The 18,704-nt window shown below is 56.8% G+C and overlaps 3 protein-coding genes across 3 annotated transcripts in view; 2 read left to right on the plus strand and 1 right to left on the minus strand.

Moving 5' to 3' along the window:
- The window catches only part of fap47 (uncharacterized protein), a gene marked incomplete at both ends in the record, with an annotated part of 34,493 nt that extends 32,940 nt beyond the window's left edge, over positions 1–1,553 (plus strand). The window contains one exon of the mRNA XM_002949600.1: positions 1,492–1,553. Within this exon, the coding sequence (XP_002949646.1) occupies positions 1,492–1,553 (62 nt within the window). The remainder of the gene's footprint in view (positions 1–1,491) is intronic.
- ift172 (intraflagellar protein IFT172) lies at positions 1,391–12,468 on the minus strand (the record flags this gene model as incomplete). Its single annotated transcript, XM_002949709.1, has 21 exons — positions 1,391–2,026; positions 2,274–2,486; positions 3,079–3,420; positions 3,571–3,705; positions 3,856–4,023; positions 4,298–4,471; positions 4,626–4,892; positions 5,204–5,479; positions 5,731–5,819; positions 5,975–6,101; positions 6,324–6,401; positions 6,545–6,709; positions 7,203–7,415; positions 7,710–7,871; positions 8,161–8,595; positions 8,894–9,553; positions 9,795–10,155; positions 10,379–10,629; positions 11,367–11,949; positions 12,114–12,308; positions 12,386–12,468. 21 exons carry the CDS (start codon positions 12,466–12,468, stop codon positions 1,733–1,735), a joined length of 5,271 nt encoding a protein of 1,756 aa, XP_002949755.1. The 3' UTR covers positions 1,391–1,732.
- A 253-nt stretch (positions 12,469–12,721) lies between these two features.
- VOLCADRAFT_104414 (uncharacterized protein) lies at positions 12,722–17,222 on the plus strand (the record flags this gene model as incomplete). Its single annotated transcript, XM_002949601.1, has 9 exons — positions 12,722–12,740; positions 12,818–12,978; positions 13,061–13,343; positions 13,421–13,709; positions 14,151–14,358; positions 14,842–15,085; positions 15,532–16,290; positions 16,649–16,950; positions 17,091–17,222. The coding sequence occupies exons 2-9, from the start codon at positions 12,919–12,921 to the stop codon at positions 17,220–17,222; spliced, it is 2,277 nt and encodes a 758-aa protein (XP_002949647.1). The 5' UTR covers positions 12,722–12,740; positions 12,818–12,918.
- Between the last annotated feature and the right edge of the window lie 1,482 nt (positions 17,223–18,704).

The raw sequence follows: 18,704 nt of genomic DNA on the forward strand, positions 1-18,704 counted from the left end.
ACAGTGTGCACAAGGGCCTGCTCATTCGGGGCACGAAATTCCCTCTCAGCATGCGGATGCGACGGGTGTGGAAGCGCTGCTGGCGGTTCTCACTTTGAACCCGGACACCTGGCTGCCAGCGAGCATAACTTGAGCCACGCAGCGTGCCGGCATATAACAGGAGATACATACACAGCTGCCTGCCCATGGGACACGTCGGATATATGAAGAAGAACCTAAGAAGCCAAGCCCATGGCGCAGGCCATGAAGAAAGAAATAAAAAAGAGTTACGAATGTAGTTTTGTGCATGAGATACGGCGTCCAGAAGTAATGTCGTATAGAAGCCCGAGTATAAATACCTGACGAATGCTGCTGGATAAAATGGACAAACTGGCCTAAGCTTTGAATGTTGTGTTAGTAGGCTCGTTCAATCAGAGCTTTGCTTGCTGCTGTCAAGATGCTTTCGCTGTACGGTTTTGGGGTTTCCTGCCTCAGCCTCGATTTGAATCTTGGATCAGGAGTCAAGAGGAAAAAGGCGTTTTTTCTGCATATTTAGTTAAAACTGCTGAAAAATCCGTAAAAACCCTCATGCCATGTTTTATTTATTAGTTTTTAAACTGCAGGATCTCATCCATAATGTTTACCTAATTCTGACGTGACAATCAGTCTGTCAGAAGGCTGTTTGGTGGCTGGAATAGCGCTTTTCCCAGCCGTGGTCAGGCAGCCAGACACATGTTACCCGCCCTAATCAAAATACAGCAAATCTCTTAAAAGTACAGCAAATCTTTGAGGTAGCGTCCGCAACGGGTAGCCATGGATACCTTACGTCAAAAGGATACTATTCATGCTTTTAACATCAACTGACTCGAACCTTTGATAAAAGAAAAGTTGTAGAGGTTGGAGAAGGAAATTGATACGCTGGCAAACGAAAGGACTGCCAAAACGAAGTGCTTTACAAGGAAGGAAGGAAGGAAGCCAAGGAGAAAGCAATTTACCAGTCCTTTCATTCTGTAAGAAACCTACTCAGCGCTGCCCCTGGCACGCACGCATATCGGCATACGCAGCGCAACGCCTGTGTGTGTAAGATGCTGCCGTTCAGAATTTATCCCATAAGAAATTTAACGAGGTCGCCTTTCTGAGGTCGCCTTTCTGAGCTTCATTCGCAACCATAATTCCAGGGTGGCCTTAGCCCGGGACATACCACCTCCCTCCGCTGGCGGCGCCATCGCCATCCGAGCTTCATGCAGCTGCCTGACCTCAATCCTGAAGGACATCCTGACTGGCGTCGCAATGGGACGAGCCTCTGGAGCAGACGCTGTGATTCCGTATGGCTGCACATGTCCCCACTAGAGTGCTTCAGCTCCAAACCATTGATCCCGCTAAGATGGGAGGCAAGCGCAGTTACGGCTTTAAGTCGGTCTATTAAAATTATTTGATATGTACAGAAGGGCGACCATGGCCTGGCCTGGCCCTAACCCCAACCCCAGCTGCCCCTTTTGCCCTCACATGCAGCCGCTCTTAGCCCGCCACTAGATGCGCAGCACACCCCAACCACTTGCAAGAACCGTGCCTAGGCATGCTGCTAAAGCTGCCGCTGTAACGTGGCCCTGAACTGGTGTGCGCAAGGAAAGCAGCTCTGCCCGAGCCCTGCTATGCCATCACCTCCGTCCCCACCCAAGCAGCGCCAAGCGACCTCCTGCCCCGCTGGTTCCATGCCGGCCGTCATCACGTGGACCCTCATCCATAAGCCTTCTCAGTACATCGGCGCCGCTTGCATTCCGGTGACGGGGTCAGTGCCTAACGTCTCCACCCACTTATTCCAGTGGTCGCGAATGGCGTTGAGCTCGGGGCCGTTAGCCTTGAATATCACGCGGTCATAAGAGTGTATGGGGTAGCCCGTCACGACGCACGGGTCATACTTCTTCTTGCAAAAGTGGCATGTGAGGTTGGCCTCGTAGGTGCCCTTGCCGCAGTGTTCGCAGGCACGCAGCGAGAGGACCTGCTCCGTAGTGCGGTCCATGGAGATCTCCAGAACCAGGTTGCGGACCTGGACGGAGCACCGAGAGAGGGGGAGGGGGAGGTCAGCAGGACAGGTGAAGTGTGAACGGGAAGGAAAGGAGAAGGCGTCTCCCAGCTACCCAGCTTGTAGGGAGAAAAGAAACCTCCACCGCTGCCAGCCAATGGTATGGGTGGATTCAGAAGCAATTGACCAATGGAGCCCAACGATTAGCGGCCCGGCACATAGAGCGCCCTTCCAAACGACTCGGCTACCCGGCGTCCCAACAACAACACACCTCCTCGCGCTGCGCCTCCGAGCAATAGGGCCGTTCCGGAATGGTGAAATCGTAAGGGATGTCGGTGTCGGCGAAGTCGGCATTCTCTATGACGGCAGCGGATGAGTCAGGCTCATCCATCGCGTCGCTGAGGTCCAAGAAGCGGTTGAGCATTACAAAGGCCATGTTCTTGCGGCCCGCCTCGTACCAGGCCAAGCCCGCCTCGTAGAACGCCTGTTGTGGAAAGAAGTCCGGGAGAGTAGGAGCGGAACTATCAATGAGCAAAGTTGCGAGTACGGTAGTAGAGGGACAGAGTACAAGCTGGAGAAGTGAACCATACAGAGTGACCGCGAGACGCACCAGCTGCGTCCAAAACAATGGCTAAGCAGCAGGGTGGCGCAAGGGATGAAGCAGCAAGGGATAGGTTATCCGTTCAGCCCTGAGACAGGAGCTCGAGACCTGTCAGGGTCGAAGATCCTTCCGATGGTGGAAGGTAATAGTGTCCCTAGTCGATGGACGGTGGTGACCTGGGATAAAGTTGACCTTCGAGCTGACCAGGAATGGAGTTGAGCCGCCGTTGATGCGGCAGATTTGTTCGTTTGTATTTCCGTCGGATGCCGGTGGTGGGTGCTGAACCTGAGCGATCCACTGAGAAGTCGGCTAGGGTGATTGGATGAGGGTGCCTCAAAATACCGGGGAAGGCAGGGTTTCGCCGGGTAGCGGCCACAGGGTAGAGATATGCCCCCCTGTCCCACACACTTTCCCGCTCCCCTAGCCCGCCTCCACTCACCCTTCCCATCACCTCGCCCCACCCCCTCTTCCTCACCCTGTCCGCAGGAATCGCATTGCCCACGTATCTCAGTGCACTGGTCATGCACATGGCTGCAATCTCCTTAAGACCCTGCTCCTTGGCCAATGCCGCGGTGTACAGGTAGTGCGCCGCCAGGTAGTAGCCCTGGAACGCCTCTGTATCGGCTTTGTACTTGTTGGCCCCTCCCCCGGTGCGTAGCAACGCCACCAGCCGGTACATCATGTCGCGCAGTGCCTTCTCCGCCGCCAGGCTGCGGTCGGCCTGGTTGGCGTGCAACACGCCCTGCGCTATGGAACGGTACAGCTCGAAATATTGCATGCTGGCGGTGATGCCGTATTGCGCGAACACGGCAGCAGCCTGCAGAACGGGCGAAAGGGAAGGAAAGGGCGTGGTAAGTGTGAAGCTGCTTGTACCCCCTCATGCGCCCTGCGGCTAGTAGCTCCTGTACCTCCCCGCCGGCGAACACCCTTCAATGTTACTCCTGCTCCTGCCCGTAGGCCCCTTCACCTGTGCGTAGTCTCCTTGCTTGAAGCGCTTCTCTGCGTGCTTGAGCGCATACATGGCTGCCACTTCGGGGCCTTGCTGCGCCGCCAGCTCGTGCACCTTGGACCACTCGTCGCGGGCCATAAACATCTCGATGGCCTGCAGGGAGCCGACGGGCGGGGACGATTTGACTGGCTGGGAGAGGTAAAGGGAAGACAACGAAACGCGCCATTTCTAATTTGGGTATTGGATTTTCAAGGACGCAACACAGTTTGGCTACAGGGTAGAACGAACCCAGGAATATCCTACCTGCTGCGCGTGGTGGCCTCCACGGCTGGCGAGCTCGTCGGCCTGTTGGTTCCGCAGGAGGTGACTGTTGTACTGGTCCTCGATGTAGCGTACGAACGTGGGGTTGTTGCCCGCCAGCGAGCGGGCTTTGTCCCACAGGCTCCCGGCGCAGTACGCGCGGATGGCGCCCTACAGGGGACAGACGCGTAGCAATGGCAGAGCACCAATTACTGTTCCGCATCATACAGCATGCGGCAGGCGCAAAAAACGTCTTCGCCACGTGTCATTCGCAAGTTGCTTGGCTGAATGAAACGGCAGGAAGAGGAGAGGTGGCCCCACACTGTCCAACTATGGCGACACGCAGAAACCTTTCAAGGAGTTGTGTCGAAGAGGCCAGGTACTGCATACTGACTCCTATACACCCTCCGAAACGCATGTCCCCGGTCCCCCGCGATCCGCTCACCTGCGAGTCGTCAATGCTCTCGTGCAGCTCTCCTGCAGCTTGGTGTCTGCCAATGTCCTGCAGCCGCTCAGAGACCGTGTTGACCACGTCTTTCATGCGGTGGCGCTGATAGTTAATGGCCAGCTGGGCGGCCTGCTCCCAACAGTGTTCTAATTGATCGTGATTCGTCGAGTCCTGTGAAAATATGCAGCCGGGATGACAAGGGCGGATTTGGTGCATTTCCATGTGGAGACGGATAGGTGCGTATGCGGTATATGTGCGTGCTGGTGAAGTGCAAAAGTCTCAATGAGAGGCCTTGCTCCATTCCTCTCGGATCAACCTGTCATACCTGTGCGGTGAGCGACAAGTAGGCCTCAATGGCGCGCGCATAGTCGTTGTTGCGTTCGAAGGCGCGAGCCTTATTGATGACGGCGTCTGCAGAGGGCGCCGCGGGGCCGCCGCCGCCCGAACCCTGGCCACTGAGCAGCTCCATCTGCACCTCCGCCACCTTGGTGGGCAGGTATTGTTCTGCCACACGAAGCGCGTCGTTCCACATGCGCGCGTCGCGGTACATCTTGAGCGCCGCCTCGGGCCGCTTGGCCTTGATGAACAGGCCCTGGGGCGGTTTGTAGAGGAGGTGGCAGTCAGCGGGTTAGGGTGCTTAGGGTTTTTCAAGATGCCGTAAGACAACTCATTATGCAGCATATCCCGCTGCCTCAGGAGGAGCCTGTGCAAACATCAATTTGAGGAATCTGTAATGGGCTCCACCCAAACCAAGTTTGCAATTGAATTGCTTTGTAAGAGCCCCCCATGCGCACAAGGCCACATCTAGAAGGGTGGGACCTTTCTTATCAAGTCCCTGCACCAAACAGCTTCCCGTCATTACTGACCCCCTTGCAAGCGCACAGCCATATACCCCGTCCTTACCTCAGCTGGCAGCCACTGCTTGCGCTCCATTGCCACTCGCGCCTGCGCCACGAGGATTTCCGATACCATGGTGGGGTCGTAGCGCTCCGCTATGCGCATGGCGGCGTCCCAGTCCTGGTTGTGCATGTACATATCGCATGCCTCTTTGGGCTTATCTGCCGCAATGAATTCCGCCTCTGCCTCCTGGAAGCGACCCTCGTCCTCCAAGAACATGGCGTACTTGAGATGAACCTCGGGCAGCTTGTGCTTGGCACCGGCGCGGGTCATTTCGAATGCCTACGCAAGGCAAGGACCAGATGAGTCGGTCCAAGGTCAGCTCGCATGAGACGAAGGTTGGGACGAGTAAACAGATACCTGATCTCTTTGATGGAAAAATCGTCCGGTTGCGCGGTGGATGGCAGCAGGAGGCAGGTGGGGAGGCAAGGAGACAAACCCAACCCTTGAATGTCAAAACATGTTAATACCAGACGAGCTCAGCCCGTATGGCAGCCACACGATTCGTCTATCCAGATCCCAGGCGGCCGCACCTGCGCGAAGGCTCCGCTCTCCACTGCGTACTCGATGGCCTGGTCAAGGAGACCCATCTTCTTGAGCAGTTGGGCGCCCTCGTCGCCGCCTGCGGAGCACATGCGCATGAGGAAGTAGGCAAGGAGCGAAACAAGTGCTTTTTAGGTCTCGGAAATTCCAAGCGGCCTTCCCAAGCGCAGCGCCCTCCAAAGCACCGCAGCGGGCCCATGATGTTCTCTCGCCTAGCGTCACTGGCCTACTTACCCAATGTGAGCGCCCAGGCGTAGGCCACCTGCTTGGAGGCATTGATACCGCCGTAACCCTTGGCCACTCGCAGCGCATCCTCCCATTGGTTGGCCTGCCGATACATCTGCACGGCGCTCTTCCAGTCCTGTAGGGGCCCATCGGAAAAGGGATGTGTACGGGAGTGAATTGCGGAACCGTAAAAGTGTGGTCTGGAACGGTAGTGCTGGACCTCGGAACTATGCACGGCAGGCCCAAGCGTGGAAGTGACCATGATGCCGCGGCTCAAACGACCTCAAAGCCAGGCAATCTCACGGCCCCAAACACTATGCTGCTCAGGGTGGAAACCACACCCCATTTCCTCTCGCACCTTGGCCTCCACAAAATGCTTCTCGGCCTCCCGCAGGTTACCCTCCACCTCGAGCTGCTGAGCAATCAGGGTATGGGCCTGCGGGGCCGAGGGGATAGAGAGGGAAAATGGAGTAAATGATGCGCATGCGCAAAGCATTTCAATATCTGCGTCTACAAGCATTCAAGGACGCCATTGGTACACGGTGGTAAGCGGCGACAGCAGCGCAATGCCGCACCCACCTCCGGCACCTTCTCCTTGCGGTACTGCGTCACCAGCCGAATCATGTGGTCGTACATCTTGGCACGCTTGTACATGGCTATAGCCTTATCCACATCGTCGCCGCCGGCAGCCAGGTAGGCTTTCTCCGCCTCCTTAAGCTTGTGTGCGGCCTCGAACTCGGCGGCCTGGATGAGGGTTGGCCGTCGTGAACAAGGACAGCCAGATGCAGAATTTGGCAGCTGGACCGCATGGCGACGGGCGCTGGAGATTCAACCCTAAGACACTTCCTGGTTGAGCCTCATCTCATGCCCGTACTTGTGGCTAACTTTCTCGGTTTTCACAAAAGCATAGCTAGCAGCGCAAAACGAGGTTTCCCGCACAGCGGTTGCGTCGGTTGGATATAATACAGCGTACGATGCCGGTTTGCCTTCTATTCAGCGCTATGTATTCCCTAATGGATTGCTTCCGAGTTTTCTGTCAGATGCGTTTGGTTCCTCGGTGCGCGTTTCATGGTGGCCATAACTCGCCCAATTCCCACACTTTCTCTGTTTGCAGGTATCCTTCTAGCAGCGTCCCCGCCTTAGCGGCGTAGGACACAACCGTGGTAAGCACGTTTATGACTGTGACAGTTACCAGAAAGGAGGAAACAGTGCTGTCATGTGGGGCCTCAAGACGTACCTTGGCACGGTAGAACGCGCGCATTTCGGACTCGGTGAGATAACCCCTCGCCACGCGCTGCGCCGCCTCCCACTTGTTATTGCGACTGTACATCTCCACCGCTTCGCGAGCCATGTCTGCCCGAATGTAGTAGCGCTCCGCCTCCTCCAACGCGCCCGTCGTCTCATAGTGCTGCGCAATGCGCCGGTAGTACGGCATGGCCTCGCGGGGGTCCTGCACAGGTCGAGTCATAGTAGAGATGAGGTAAGCACGTGAACGGAATACGCACCGGCAGATGGAGGGCTTTGCGGCCGGAAGAGCTTTTAGCAAGAACGCGGGAATTGTTCAGGACTATAAAAGCGGGCGGATCCATAAGACCAAGGAGTGGGATCGAGAAGGGTGGCTTATGGTGATGTTGTTGGCGCAGCGCATGAAAAATGCTCAGCCTAATTTCCCTCTTTCCAATGAAACATTTGCCATCGCTGAATTTGGCAGCTGTCCCAATCCCGCAGCCAGCCGACAGCTCACCAGCACTTCAATGATGCCCGCTGCCTTGGCAAACTGGCGGCAGTCAATGGCAGCCTTGATGGCCTTGAGCGTCGCTCCGCTCTCGATGAAGTGGTTGATAGCGGCGTCCATCTGCTTCTGGGTGACCAGCCAGTCTCCCCATTCCTCCTCGATGGTGATAACCTGACCGAGTGGGGTATGGTACAAGGGACCAAGAATACATCATTCCATTGCTGGCAGGGTAAGTCATTGTTCTAGGCAAATAAAGCGGGAAGCCATCGCCGTCTTCATGGCCATGAATTTCGCAGGGCAGTAACAACCAAACACAAATACAGCACATGTTCGCACCTCCTTTCCCTAGCTCGATTTTCCGACATCCACCTCCTTATCCCCAATGTTCATCTCCCAATCCTCAGCCGCCGCCCTTTGCTTTCCTGCCTCCCACTCCTCCCTTTCCCCTCGCCGTGCTCACCTCCGCGGGGAACTCCCTCCGCGCCAGGTCGATGGCCTTGCGGTAAGCGTGTCCGCGCCGGTAGCTCTGCATGGCCTCCGTGCTGCGCCCCATATGCTCGTACAGTTCGCCAGCACGCTCGTACAGGCCCGCCTTGGCCAGTGACGCCAGAATCGAGTCCAGCAGCGCGGGGTCCCAGCTAAGATTGTGCACGCTCATGACCACCTGGGCCGCACGGCCCGGCAGACCCCCCTTTAGATACAGCCCAATGGCGGCCAGGTAGTCGCCCTCGCGCTCCTTTACCGCTCCCGCCTGCTCTTCCTGGCTTGTCTCCAGCAGCCATTGCAGGAACTGCTGCTTGATGGAGGCTGCATTAGGGTGATGCGCCGACTCCGCCACACGGATGGCGTCCTCCCAGCGATGGTGATCTTGGTACATAGTGATTGCGTCGTCCACCTGCAGTGTGGTATCAGGTCAAGAAACGTTGAAAAGGCTGATGCCGACCGGCATCATCGATCATCATCGAACCAAAAGGCAGCTGGTAGGTGAGGACAGGTTCGGTCCGGGTTGGAGGAGTGAGGCTTTAGATGCTCGGGAAAATACTTCAAACGGAAGAACAGCGCGGAACGGACAGGAATGAGACAGGACATGCTGAGAGCATCAGGCATGGTGAGGGATTTGCCGCGTCCTAGAAAAAAGACCCGAACGCAAAGCTCTCCGCACGATAACCCTCCTAACCTAAGGCCGTTCGCACCTTGCCCTGCGCAAGCAGCAGCGACTCCGCTACAGGCCACTGCTTGTTGAGCATGGCCATCATGGCACGCACAGACCAGCTGTCGGTGCCATCGCCGCCCAGTTCCTTTGCAGCTAGCGTTGCCTTTTTCACCACTTTGTGCAGGAAACGCGTACGCGCAATGTCGCCCAGGGCCGCATAACAGCGCTCTGCAATGACCAGCTGGTTGTTGGCTAGTGCCTGGTCTGCCAGCTGCATCCATTGCGCCTCCGTCTCCGGTGTGAGCTCCAGTGGTTCCAGTGTCTGCACTGCGCGCTCGTAGTCCTGGTCCTCCAGCGCCGCGCCAAAGTAGATGAGTGCCTCGTCAAGCGCATAGGAAACGGTGTTAATGCCCTCATCCACAATAACCTCGGTGCGGTGGTTATGGCGCTCAATGTCAATAACCTCGCCCTTGATGGGGAACATAGTCACGTTGTCGGGTTTATTGATCGAGTACCAGACGCACAAGTTGTTGCGCGACTGCGCCACGATCACGTCGGAGGCGGGGACCCATTGCACGTACTGGCAGTAGTTCAGCAACGTGGTGCGCTCCTGAGAGGCAATGTTAAAGAGGTGCAGGTGGCGCTTCTTGTCGCGGAACAGCAAGTGCGTGCCACGCTGGTTCAGCTCCAGCCAGTCCACCTGCAAATGGAAGCCACCAGCCAAGACGAAGAAGGGTTGAGCCACCAGCACTGGGATCCGTCAGGTCCAGCGTCCAGGACACCGGACATCCCGGCCTGACCGGGCTCCCTCCTCCCACCCACCAATCTGGATGACAAGCGGACGCTGCCGGATTCTGCCGTGCAATACTTTGTCCCGAAGGATCAGTCCAGTGCTACTCGGCGCCCAACCCAGGGCAAGGCCTCCCGCCCTCTTCCCCCACCTTGGTGTCGTGGTTGACAGTAGCCAGGGTGGATCCCACTGGCCCCATGAGATCCTGAATCCGCACTGTCTGCAGGTCAATCAGGTACGCCAGCTTCTTAGACTCGGGCGCCACCCCGCGCGCCTCCTGCACCACCGCCGAGATGAGGTACGGGTTCATGTGCTCCGTGCGGCATGTGCCCAGTACATCGTTACGACCGTACTCGATTATGTGCAGCTCGCCCGCGTAGTGCACCATGCACACACGCTCGTTCTCAAAGTGAAATTTCTCCGTATTGTTGCTCTCCCAGGGGATCTCACTCAGCTTGCACGACTCCAAATCGCCCATCAGCAGCGTATAAGACGTGCGGGCTACCAGATACCTAAACATTGGAGGGGGAAAGGGTTGGGTTGCGGGTTGAAACGGTCGAAGCAGCGAAGGCAGAAAATGAATGAACCACGGAACCGCGGAATCGCAGGTTATTGTGAAACGGCTTTGGGTTGTGAATGGAGTAAAAGTGAGCAGACGCAGGTCAGAGCACCAGGCCGCTCGGGCGGCTTCGATAGCGGTTGACAGGTAAATACAGCCCCGTGACCGTGGCACACCTGTCATGGTAGATGTTGATTTTCTCAATCTCGTAGCCGTACACCGACTTGAGCACGATACGCATGCCCGTTTTGAGCGTCTTGACAATGACGGCGCTCTTGCTTACGTACGTGAACTCAAACTTGCCCTTGTACATGTGTCGCTTCACGCAGGCATCGTACATGTCCACGGCGCCGGTCATGGAACCCACCGTCAGCTTGGAGCCGTCGGGCTTCCATGACGCAGCGCTGACTGCGTAGAAGTTTTCAATCTGCCGAACCCCAAAACAGTAAAGGGCACGTTGTAAAAGGCGCACGGCACAGAACAGGTAAGGTATGAGTTGTAGACTTATGTAATCTTCTACCCTGCAAACTATAATCAGCAACCAGACATCCAGGGCGTGCGGCAGGGTATGGTTGCGCTCAACATGGTGCAAAGATTGCGGGCAAGCCCACTACACAGCACGGCGTACGAGTACCTGGTACGCATAGGCATGTGTTGCAGCCATGGGCTGTGCTGGCAAACATAGACGCGCGAGTGCAACATACCCGACCCCGCTGTTGTAGAGAGAGCACTGGCTCTTTGTTGCTCATGCATTTAGCGGTACAGGTATAGTGTGAGTGCTTGTCGGCATAAATCCGCCCGGTCTTTTCAAGAGCCCCGTCACTGATGCGGTATCAGCGCTGCTGCGGGCCAGGCGTAGAAGTGTCTGGTGAGCGCAGAAGCCCTAGACTGGGTAGCGCAGTGCAAGCGTTCTCATCCTAAGCACCGCCTATGGACTATGCTTCCTAACCCCCGGTTGTCAAGCCGGTTCAGGGCCAACGTCGATAGCCCTAGTACCTTGAGTTCTATAGCCCTATGCTGCCCGACCTGGCTGCTCTATGCCCTGGCGTACGCGGGTGAGCAATTATGCAAGGTTGCGCTCAAGGTTGCGCCAGCGCATGCGAACTGTTGGGTCAGGTCCCTTGTGGAGCTTACCAAACCACAACCAGAGTTCGCTTTACTCACGTGCTTGTGGCCCACTTCCTCCCAATCGTTTCGCTGAATGTTGAAGGTGTACATGTAGAAGCGGTTGTAGGTCCCAAACACAACCGTATCACCACTTGGGTTGAATGCGCACGTGGTGAATTCGCGCACATTGTCATCATTGCCGTAGTCGAAAGACCGAATCTCACGTCCATTAAGGTCATAAAATACGACGCGGTTGTCATTACCAGCTGCGGCAATGCAGCTGCCCCAGCCCAGAGAATACGGCACGCATGAATGCACAACGAGTTGCGAGCTGGTGGGTGTGCCCCCCTCCTCTGCGGGAAAGTTGAACTTCCACACGGCGCCATCCATGTGCCCAGAGATGACGTTCTGACCGTTCAAGCTGGACGCGAGGGCCACTACATAGGAGTTTTCTGGGTGCGCGTAGCATGTGTAGGACTTGTTGTTTTTCAGCATCCCCAGGCGGACCTTCCCATCGGCGAGGCCAAACACCACCTCGTTTGGCCGGTCCTTGGGCCACACCAAGCTAGTCACTGCGCAAGCCTGTGGAAATTTGTTGCATATGCTCTTCTTGTCCGCGCCCGTATCGGGGTCGACAAGCCTGGCAGGAGGGTCGATGGGCGGCGTGCTGACATGCGGGCAGCACATGTAGTGCACAGCGCCACCCCCCAGGCCCCCCTAACTAAATCCAGCACTAGAAAGCCAGTACATCCAAGCTTAAGTGCTATTGCGTACACAGACATGAGCTGCGGCCTGCAGAAGTACCTGTAAATGAAGACAATATTATCGCTCTGCGCAATCGCCAGCTTCGTAGAGTCCGGGGAGAATGCCATAGCCCGGACAATATAAGTGTTCGGATTGCTAGCCTCCGCTGGCTTAGTCTTGAACTTATCTCGTTTTTCTCCATTTTCGTCGAAAAGGTACACTACTTTATCCGTAGACACAGCTGCTAGCCGAGAGCTGCAAATAGGGAGTGCGAGGGTAATAAAGATTCGTTTGTCCTTGTGGCACGGCTCTAGAAACTCAACAGCACGCACTTGTTGGGAGCCCAGGTCAACGACGTGATCTTCTGATAGGTTTCCGCCGGAGGCAGAATAGACTTAAAGTAGCGAAGCTGCATGTTTGCAACTTAGAGATTTGGGCTAAACGCAGGGCATGAGACGCGAAGGCCAGCGGAAGCACACCGCTCGACCTACTTCTACGTGAATTATAATTCCAGTAAAAGGTGCAAGATAGCTGTAACATAGCGAGCACACTACGTTTTTTGTTGTGCTATCGGGCAACCGGTGTTCCGGGCAGCGGTGTGTCGTACACGGAGGTCCTTTGAGTGCAAACTAGCCCTCTCGCAGCAAGCTTCTGCATTACCCACTACACTTGTTATTTGCAAATACGGTATGTTATACCGTTTATAGCAGATTGTTTGTCGACCAAACTGCCGCTCACGCGCCCACATATTTGCTGCGCCACAGATGCAGGAAACGCATTGCATTTCACTTCAAAGTTTGTGAGTACCCCGTTCTAGCGGTTGTTCCCGTTAAGCTAGGGCCGGGGGGCCAAACTTAGCGGAACCATGGCAACAAAGACGACCCTGAAGCTCCCGAGGTTACGGACAAAGGAGGAACTGCTCAAGGTGCGTATACAGCTTCTTAATTAAATAGCAGGAGTTTAACAAAGCTGGGGTCTAACGGTGGTCGCCATCCATGCCCTTATAGACGTCGCCGGAGCTGTGCAAGCTTCTAGGCGAGGACAGCGACGATGGACGCAGCATGTCGCCATTCACAGGACCACCTCCTGCTGTTGCACCTGCAAAGCCCTCATCACGCGGCCTTCCGGCCGTGCCAGCAAAGGTGACAAAGACGCCGGGTATGGACACGCCTCGAGGACTGGGAGAAGAGGAGCTAACAGAGGAGGAATTATTGAAATTGGAGCTAGAGAAAATTAAAAATGAACGGCAGGTGCTTCTGGACTCTATCAAGCTTGTCAAGGCGCAAGCAGGTATACTTACATGCTCTGCGCTTCACCTCGGTCGTGCGCAGCGGCCTTGCATAACGAGTCCGGTCGCAATCTTTCAGGCACTGCCGGCGGTGAAGCGCAACAGAATGATATCAAAACACTGCGAAGGGAACTGGAGCTCAAGAAGGCCAAGCTCAACGAGCTGCACGAGGAGGTCCGGCGCAAGGAGTCCCACTACAACAAAAACCGCGACACCAACACGGACTGTGCACGCCTAACTCCAGGAGAGCTGAGCGAGGAGCAGGCGTATATCCAGCAGCTACAGGACGAGATGAAGCACATTGACGAGGAGCTGGTAGAGGCAGAGGCTAAAAATCGACTGTACTACCTGTTAGGGGAGCGAACACGGTGCGTGGCCAACATCATTGCCGACACGCCCGGGTTGTTCCGCGCATGGCGACGGGGGAATTATGGAGCGAGGGGTTGGGAGGCAGGGTCATAGCCAGTCACACGGGGGATAGGGGGCGTGATTTGGGTTTTACGGGGATTTACTTACGCCTGTTCATTTTGCCGTTCGGCTTTGAGTAAGGAGCAAACCTACCATCTATAAAGCTAGAAGTGGGCATTGTTCAAGGCGCCGCGATTGTGCCCCAATCGGGCCGTCCGGCACCGCTTCCGCAAAGCTACGCAACCAGCATGGCCTAAGCGCCTTTGGGTACCGCGGCCACCACCGCTCCGCTTCCCCACTGTACCACATGCTTGGTCACCCCGTTCCACGCATCCTGGCTTCCACTCTCAGTCAATATTTTTCCTGTTGACCTCTCTGTGCTGCTGCCGTTCGTGCCTCAGCCGCGAGCACCTGGCGATGGACATGAAGGTCCGCGCCTCACAGCAGCTGAAGAAGGATTCAGCGGATGACTTGTACACGCTCACAGCACACTTTAACGAGACACGGGCGTCCAAGGAGCAGGCTGAGCGGGAGCTGGCCCGCATGAAGCGAATGTTGGAGGAGACGCGCATGGATTGGCAGAAGAAGCTGCGCGAGCGGCGGCGTGAGGTGGGTTGGAGCTGAAAGAGGCCAAGTTTGGGTTGGGTGGGGACAAGATGGCAAATTGATAATAGCTTGAAAAGAGGGCCCAGCTTGAGAAGCTAAGGGAGGGCATGCACAAGGGCAAAACGGTAATGCCGGCCTGAAGGCTGGCTGGCGGGCTAGGGTGGGTGGGGCCATGTGTCCACGGCTGGCGCCCCATGGAGCAAAGCCACTTGTGGCCTGCTGAATGCATACAGCAAAGAGCTTCATGCCGCTGCGACACTTAGATCGACGCTGGCGACTGCACTGGCCATGAATGGTAACGCAACATGCAATTATCCTACGGACATGAAATGGACAGTTTATTACAGTGAAACTGGCTCCTAGTCCTAGCATTTAACACGGGTGTCCTTCCCATGGCAGAGCATTGAATTGACCTGGCCATAGCATCCAAACTTTTCACACCGCATATGCTGCAACCACCCCGTCTCACCCTTCGTCCACGTAAAGGTCCGTGAGCTTAAGAAGAGGCAGCAGAAGCAGCTCGAGCGCGAGCGCAAGTTGCGTGAAAAGCAGCTGGAGCGCGAGCGGCAGGAGCGGGAGCTGCAATCCAAGCTCAAGATGGAGCAGGACGCCTACGAGATGCGCGTGGCGGCTTTGGCGCCAAAGGTGGAGGCCATGGAACACAGCTGGAACCGCATTCGGACTATCAGCGGCGCGGACACGCCCGAAGAGGTCCTGGCGTACTGGGACGGTAAGTGTCGGAGATCACGGGTTTGCGGGCGTGGGTGGGTTAGAGGCCGTGATAAGGTCAGGTTGTGGTTCAGGATTCTGTTACGGCGAGGACGCGGCGAGAGCTATGAGTGGAAGGGCAGTATGTGAGCTGGGCTGCGATAGTGGAATTGTGGGCCTGAGCGGCGACGGCTGCGCTACAGCTACGTTCGCGAGCCAATGACCTTTTGAGTCTCACGGGCGCCGTCCGCAGGTTTGCAGCCAAACTCATGCCTTGCTTGCACGACACACGTCTGCGCGCGAAACCTAGTTGTTTTACCGGCAGCAGGTGATGAAAAGTATTGGCCAACGAAATGGCTGGCGGCCCTTGGCCCGCACCCTTTCCATCTCCGCCTGCAGCCTGTCAGTCCTAATAGTTCGTCTCACGCGTCCCATCTGCCCTTCCGCCCACCGTTTCTCTTCGCACAGGCCTCAAAGCCAAGGAGGAGCAGATGCGGCAGCTGGTGTCGTTGGCCGAGCAGCGTGAGGCCTCCGCCAAATCCGAGATTGCTGCACTGCTGAGCAACCGCTCCGGCATGTACGAGAAGGACTCGGCGGTCGCACCCGACGTGGGCGCCGGCAGCGCAGAACGTGCCAGCCTTATCGGCGAGGTGGAACGGAACATGGAGTCCGCCAAGGCCAAGTTTAACAAGCTCCGCTCCGTCTGCATAGGTGCGGAGCAGGGCCTGCGTAGTCTGCTGGAGCGGCTTATGATTGCGCTGGAGGAGATTCATCCCGACCAGCTGCGCGCCTCGCAACTCAAGGGCGCCGGGCACGACGGCAAGGGCGGTGGGTACCGCGGCAAGGGTGCCATCGCCGGTGGCGCAGGAGCTACTGCCAGCGGGCGACGGCAGTCGGCTGTTCACACGCCAGACCGCAAGACTCGCGCCCCTGGCTCGCGCAGCAGCTCGCCGCCGGTGCCTCCCCACTCCACGGGCGAGCTGGGTGCCGTCAAGCCCTCGTCGCCGCTGCACACGCTGGGGCCAGGCGAGTCGGAGCCCATTCCGGAGGGTGCCGCTGACGAGCTGGGTGACCCAGAGCTCAGCTCGCCACTGGGAGTGGAGGGCAACACCATTGACGATGACCACTTCTTCCCAGAGTTGCCCGACTTGCTGACAAGCGTCACGGAACGGCTCAACCGAGTGCTGGTGCTGGGGGCGGAGCTGGACGCCGTGGATGCGAATGCGGGTGAGGTGGGGATAGGTCGAGCAGGGCATTGGACGGCGATACACATGGACAGGGGAGCAAGAGCAGGCATGGAACTGGATGGGGTATCGCATGAGACAAACTGGGCATTGCTAAGGTTTTTGATGCGGGTAAGCGCTGGGAAGGGCTTCAGGTGCAAAAGGGCGGTGAGGGGACGGCTGCCGCTCGTATGGTTAGGTCGAAGGTGGGAATATCACGCAATGGCGCACTCCACTCTGCAGTGGCTGCTTCTGCCGCCACCTGCCTCTGCCACCACAAGCCTAAGCAAGGCGCCAGTCCTGTCCTGCATATTCTCCGTTGCCGTAACGACACCCCGGCTGCGCTGCACCACGATGCGCAGAGGACGAGGGTCTGCTGGTGCCGGCCACGATACCGTCCGTCACGGAGGGTGTTGAGGCGCCACCGTCGCCGTCGCGTGGCACAGAGGGCCTCAGCGAGAGCGAGCGCACGCTAGTCAAGGGCATGAACCGCCGCACCTGGACAGGCGCGCCTCTGCTGGAGACGATCGCGGCAAACCCTATGGAGGCAGCTGCCCCCACCAACATCAAGCGCAAGAAGGGCAAGAAGAAGGAGCAGCAGGTGCAGCCCGACCTCAATCGCATCTTGGGCTACACGGGGAGTGACGTGGAGGAAGAGGAGGAGGTAAGATTGGGGAAGACGTGGCCTGTGACGTCAGACCTGTGGCGGGGGACGAAGTATTCATGTTTGGGGAGTATTTGGAGGGAGTTGCACTGCTCGGAACACAATCCCCACCAAACTTCCCCTTTTCCCCAACTCAACAGTCCGAGAGCGAGGAAGAGACGGAGGAGGAGGGCAACAAGGACGATGGCGTGGTTGACCGGGACTACATCAAGCTAAGGGCCCTTAAGATGAGCCAGCGGCTAGCCAACCAGCAGCGGGCCATCAAGGTCTGAGCACCGGCTGCAGCTGGTGCTGGGGCCAAGGCTGGAGTGTGCCTTAGTTGCTTAGTAGGAGAGGCACTAGTATGGCGATGGAGGGCGTAACACCCATCTCGGAACATTTTCACGATGTTGGCCGGGTCACTGGGAAAGGCAGTAACACGTGACGTGGGAGCATCCGAGCTCCTGTAGGTGCATGAGTTGGGATTAAGGGTTGCAAGGATGGGATTAAAAAGGGCACGTAGCAAAAGCATCCTCACGATGTGCTGAAAGCGGCAAGGGGGCATGGCCTCGACGTGGATGCAGTTGATGGGGGTCCGAAATCTCGATTATGTCCAGGTAATACATGGAAATGGGGAACTGGGTTGGGGGCCATGGTCGTGCCGTGTCTGATTCTGGGAGGACAGGCCCTCGGCTGCAGGAGTTGTTTGGCAGGGCCGCCGAGCCAGGCGGGTGATGTAGTTCAGGGGCCCCCGCAGTCGCTCCAACGCTTTGCATCCTGCACCGTGCCTTATTTCGTTAGTCTCGTGCAGTCCTTGAAACAAGGCGTAGACAGCTTCCTCCCGTCCTGTGCTTTAGTGCTACGGCACTCCTTAAGTGACTGGGCAACAATGAAGCGCTGCGCTATCCTATGTTTTTGCTCGTGTCGGTGCCAACCTTTTCCTATCAAGGCAATCACGTGTGTGGACTTGCTTAGCACCGCGCACGGGTTGTAGGCGGGCGGCAGGCAGGCGAGGGGTACGCGCCGACGCTATGCTCAGCTGTGGCGATGGATTCTGTAGCTGGAGATTTAGTTAGCACGGTCACGCTTAACGGAGACCAAGAATACAATCGCTGCTGCGTAATCTTCGCGTGCACGCGATCTGCATGGTGTTGCCATGGGGCTATGATGCATGGAGGCCGGGAGAAGCTCTAGGAGAGACAGTCTCGGAGCTTGAGTCCTGGTAACTTATGCTTCATTAGCGAATGTTGTTGACATAATCCCTGTCACGATAGTGATCACGATAGTCGTGCCTAGCCATGCAAGCCTAATCGTCCACGAAATCAGCCGTCATATCCATGTCTACATTAAACTAGGCAATTCTCCAACCAGGGAAAAGACCTTCTCACCAAGCATCTCACAACGACCGCCGTGCACTTCGCAATTCCATCCTGCGCTAGGCCCAGTCCCTTGCGAACTTTTAAGGTAGGTAAGCGTAGTCAGATAATCATACAGTCGCACGTATCGGCACTCCACACGACCCAACTGCCCGCACTGCTAACCAAGCAAGCACTATGCAAGAATGCGCATGCATGGTTATGTATGTGGTTGCGCACGTATGTACAAGGCCAAAAACTCCAAGACAGGCCAAAAGACCTTTAGCCAGAACATTACGGTGGAAGGCAAACCCAGAAATCTACAGCATCTTTGGGGCGGTATAGCAACCTAACCGGAACGGCTCGGGAAACGGGGACGGGTCTCGAGTGCAAGGGGAAGGGGGAAAAGAGGCATTTGGC

The sequence above is a fragment of the Volvox carteri genome (assembly GCF_000143455.1).
Source record: "Volvox carteri f. nagariensis unplaced genomic scaffold VOLCAscaffold_15, whole genome shotgun sequence".
NCBI classification, from domain to species: Eukaryota; Viridiplantae; Chlorophyta; class Chlorophyceae; order Chlamydomonadales; family Volvocaceae; genus Volvox; species Volvox carteri.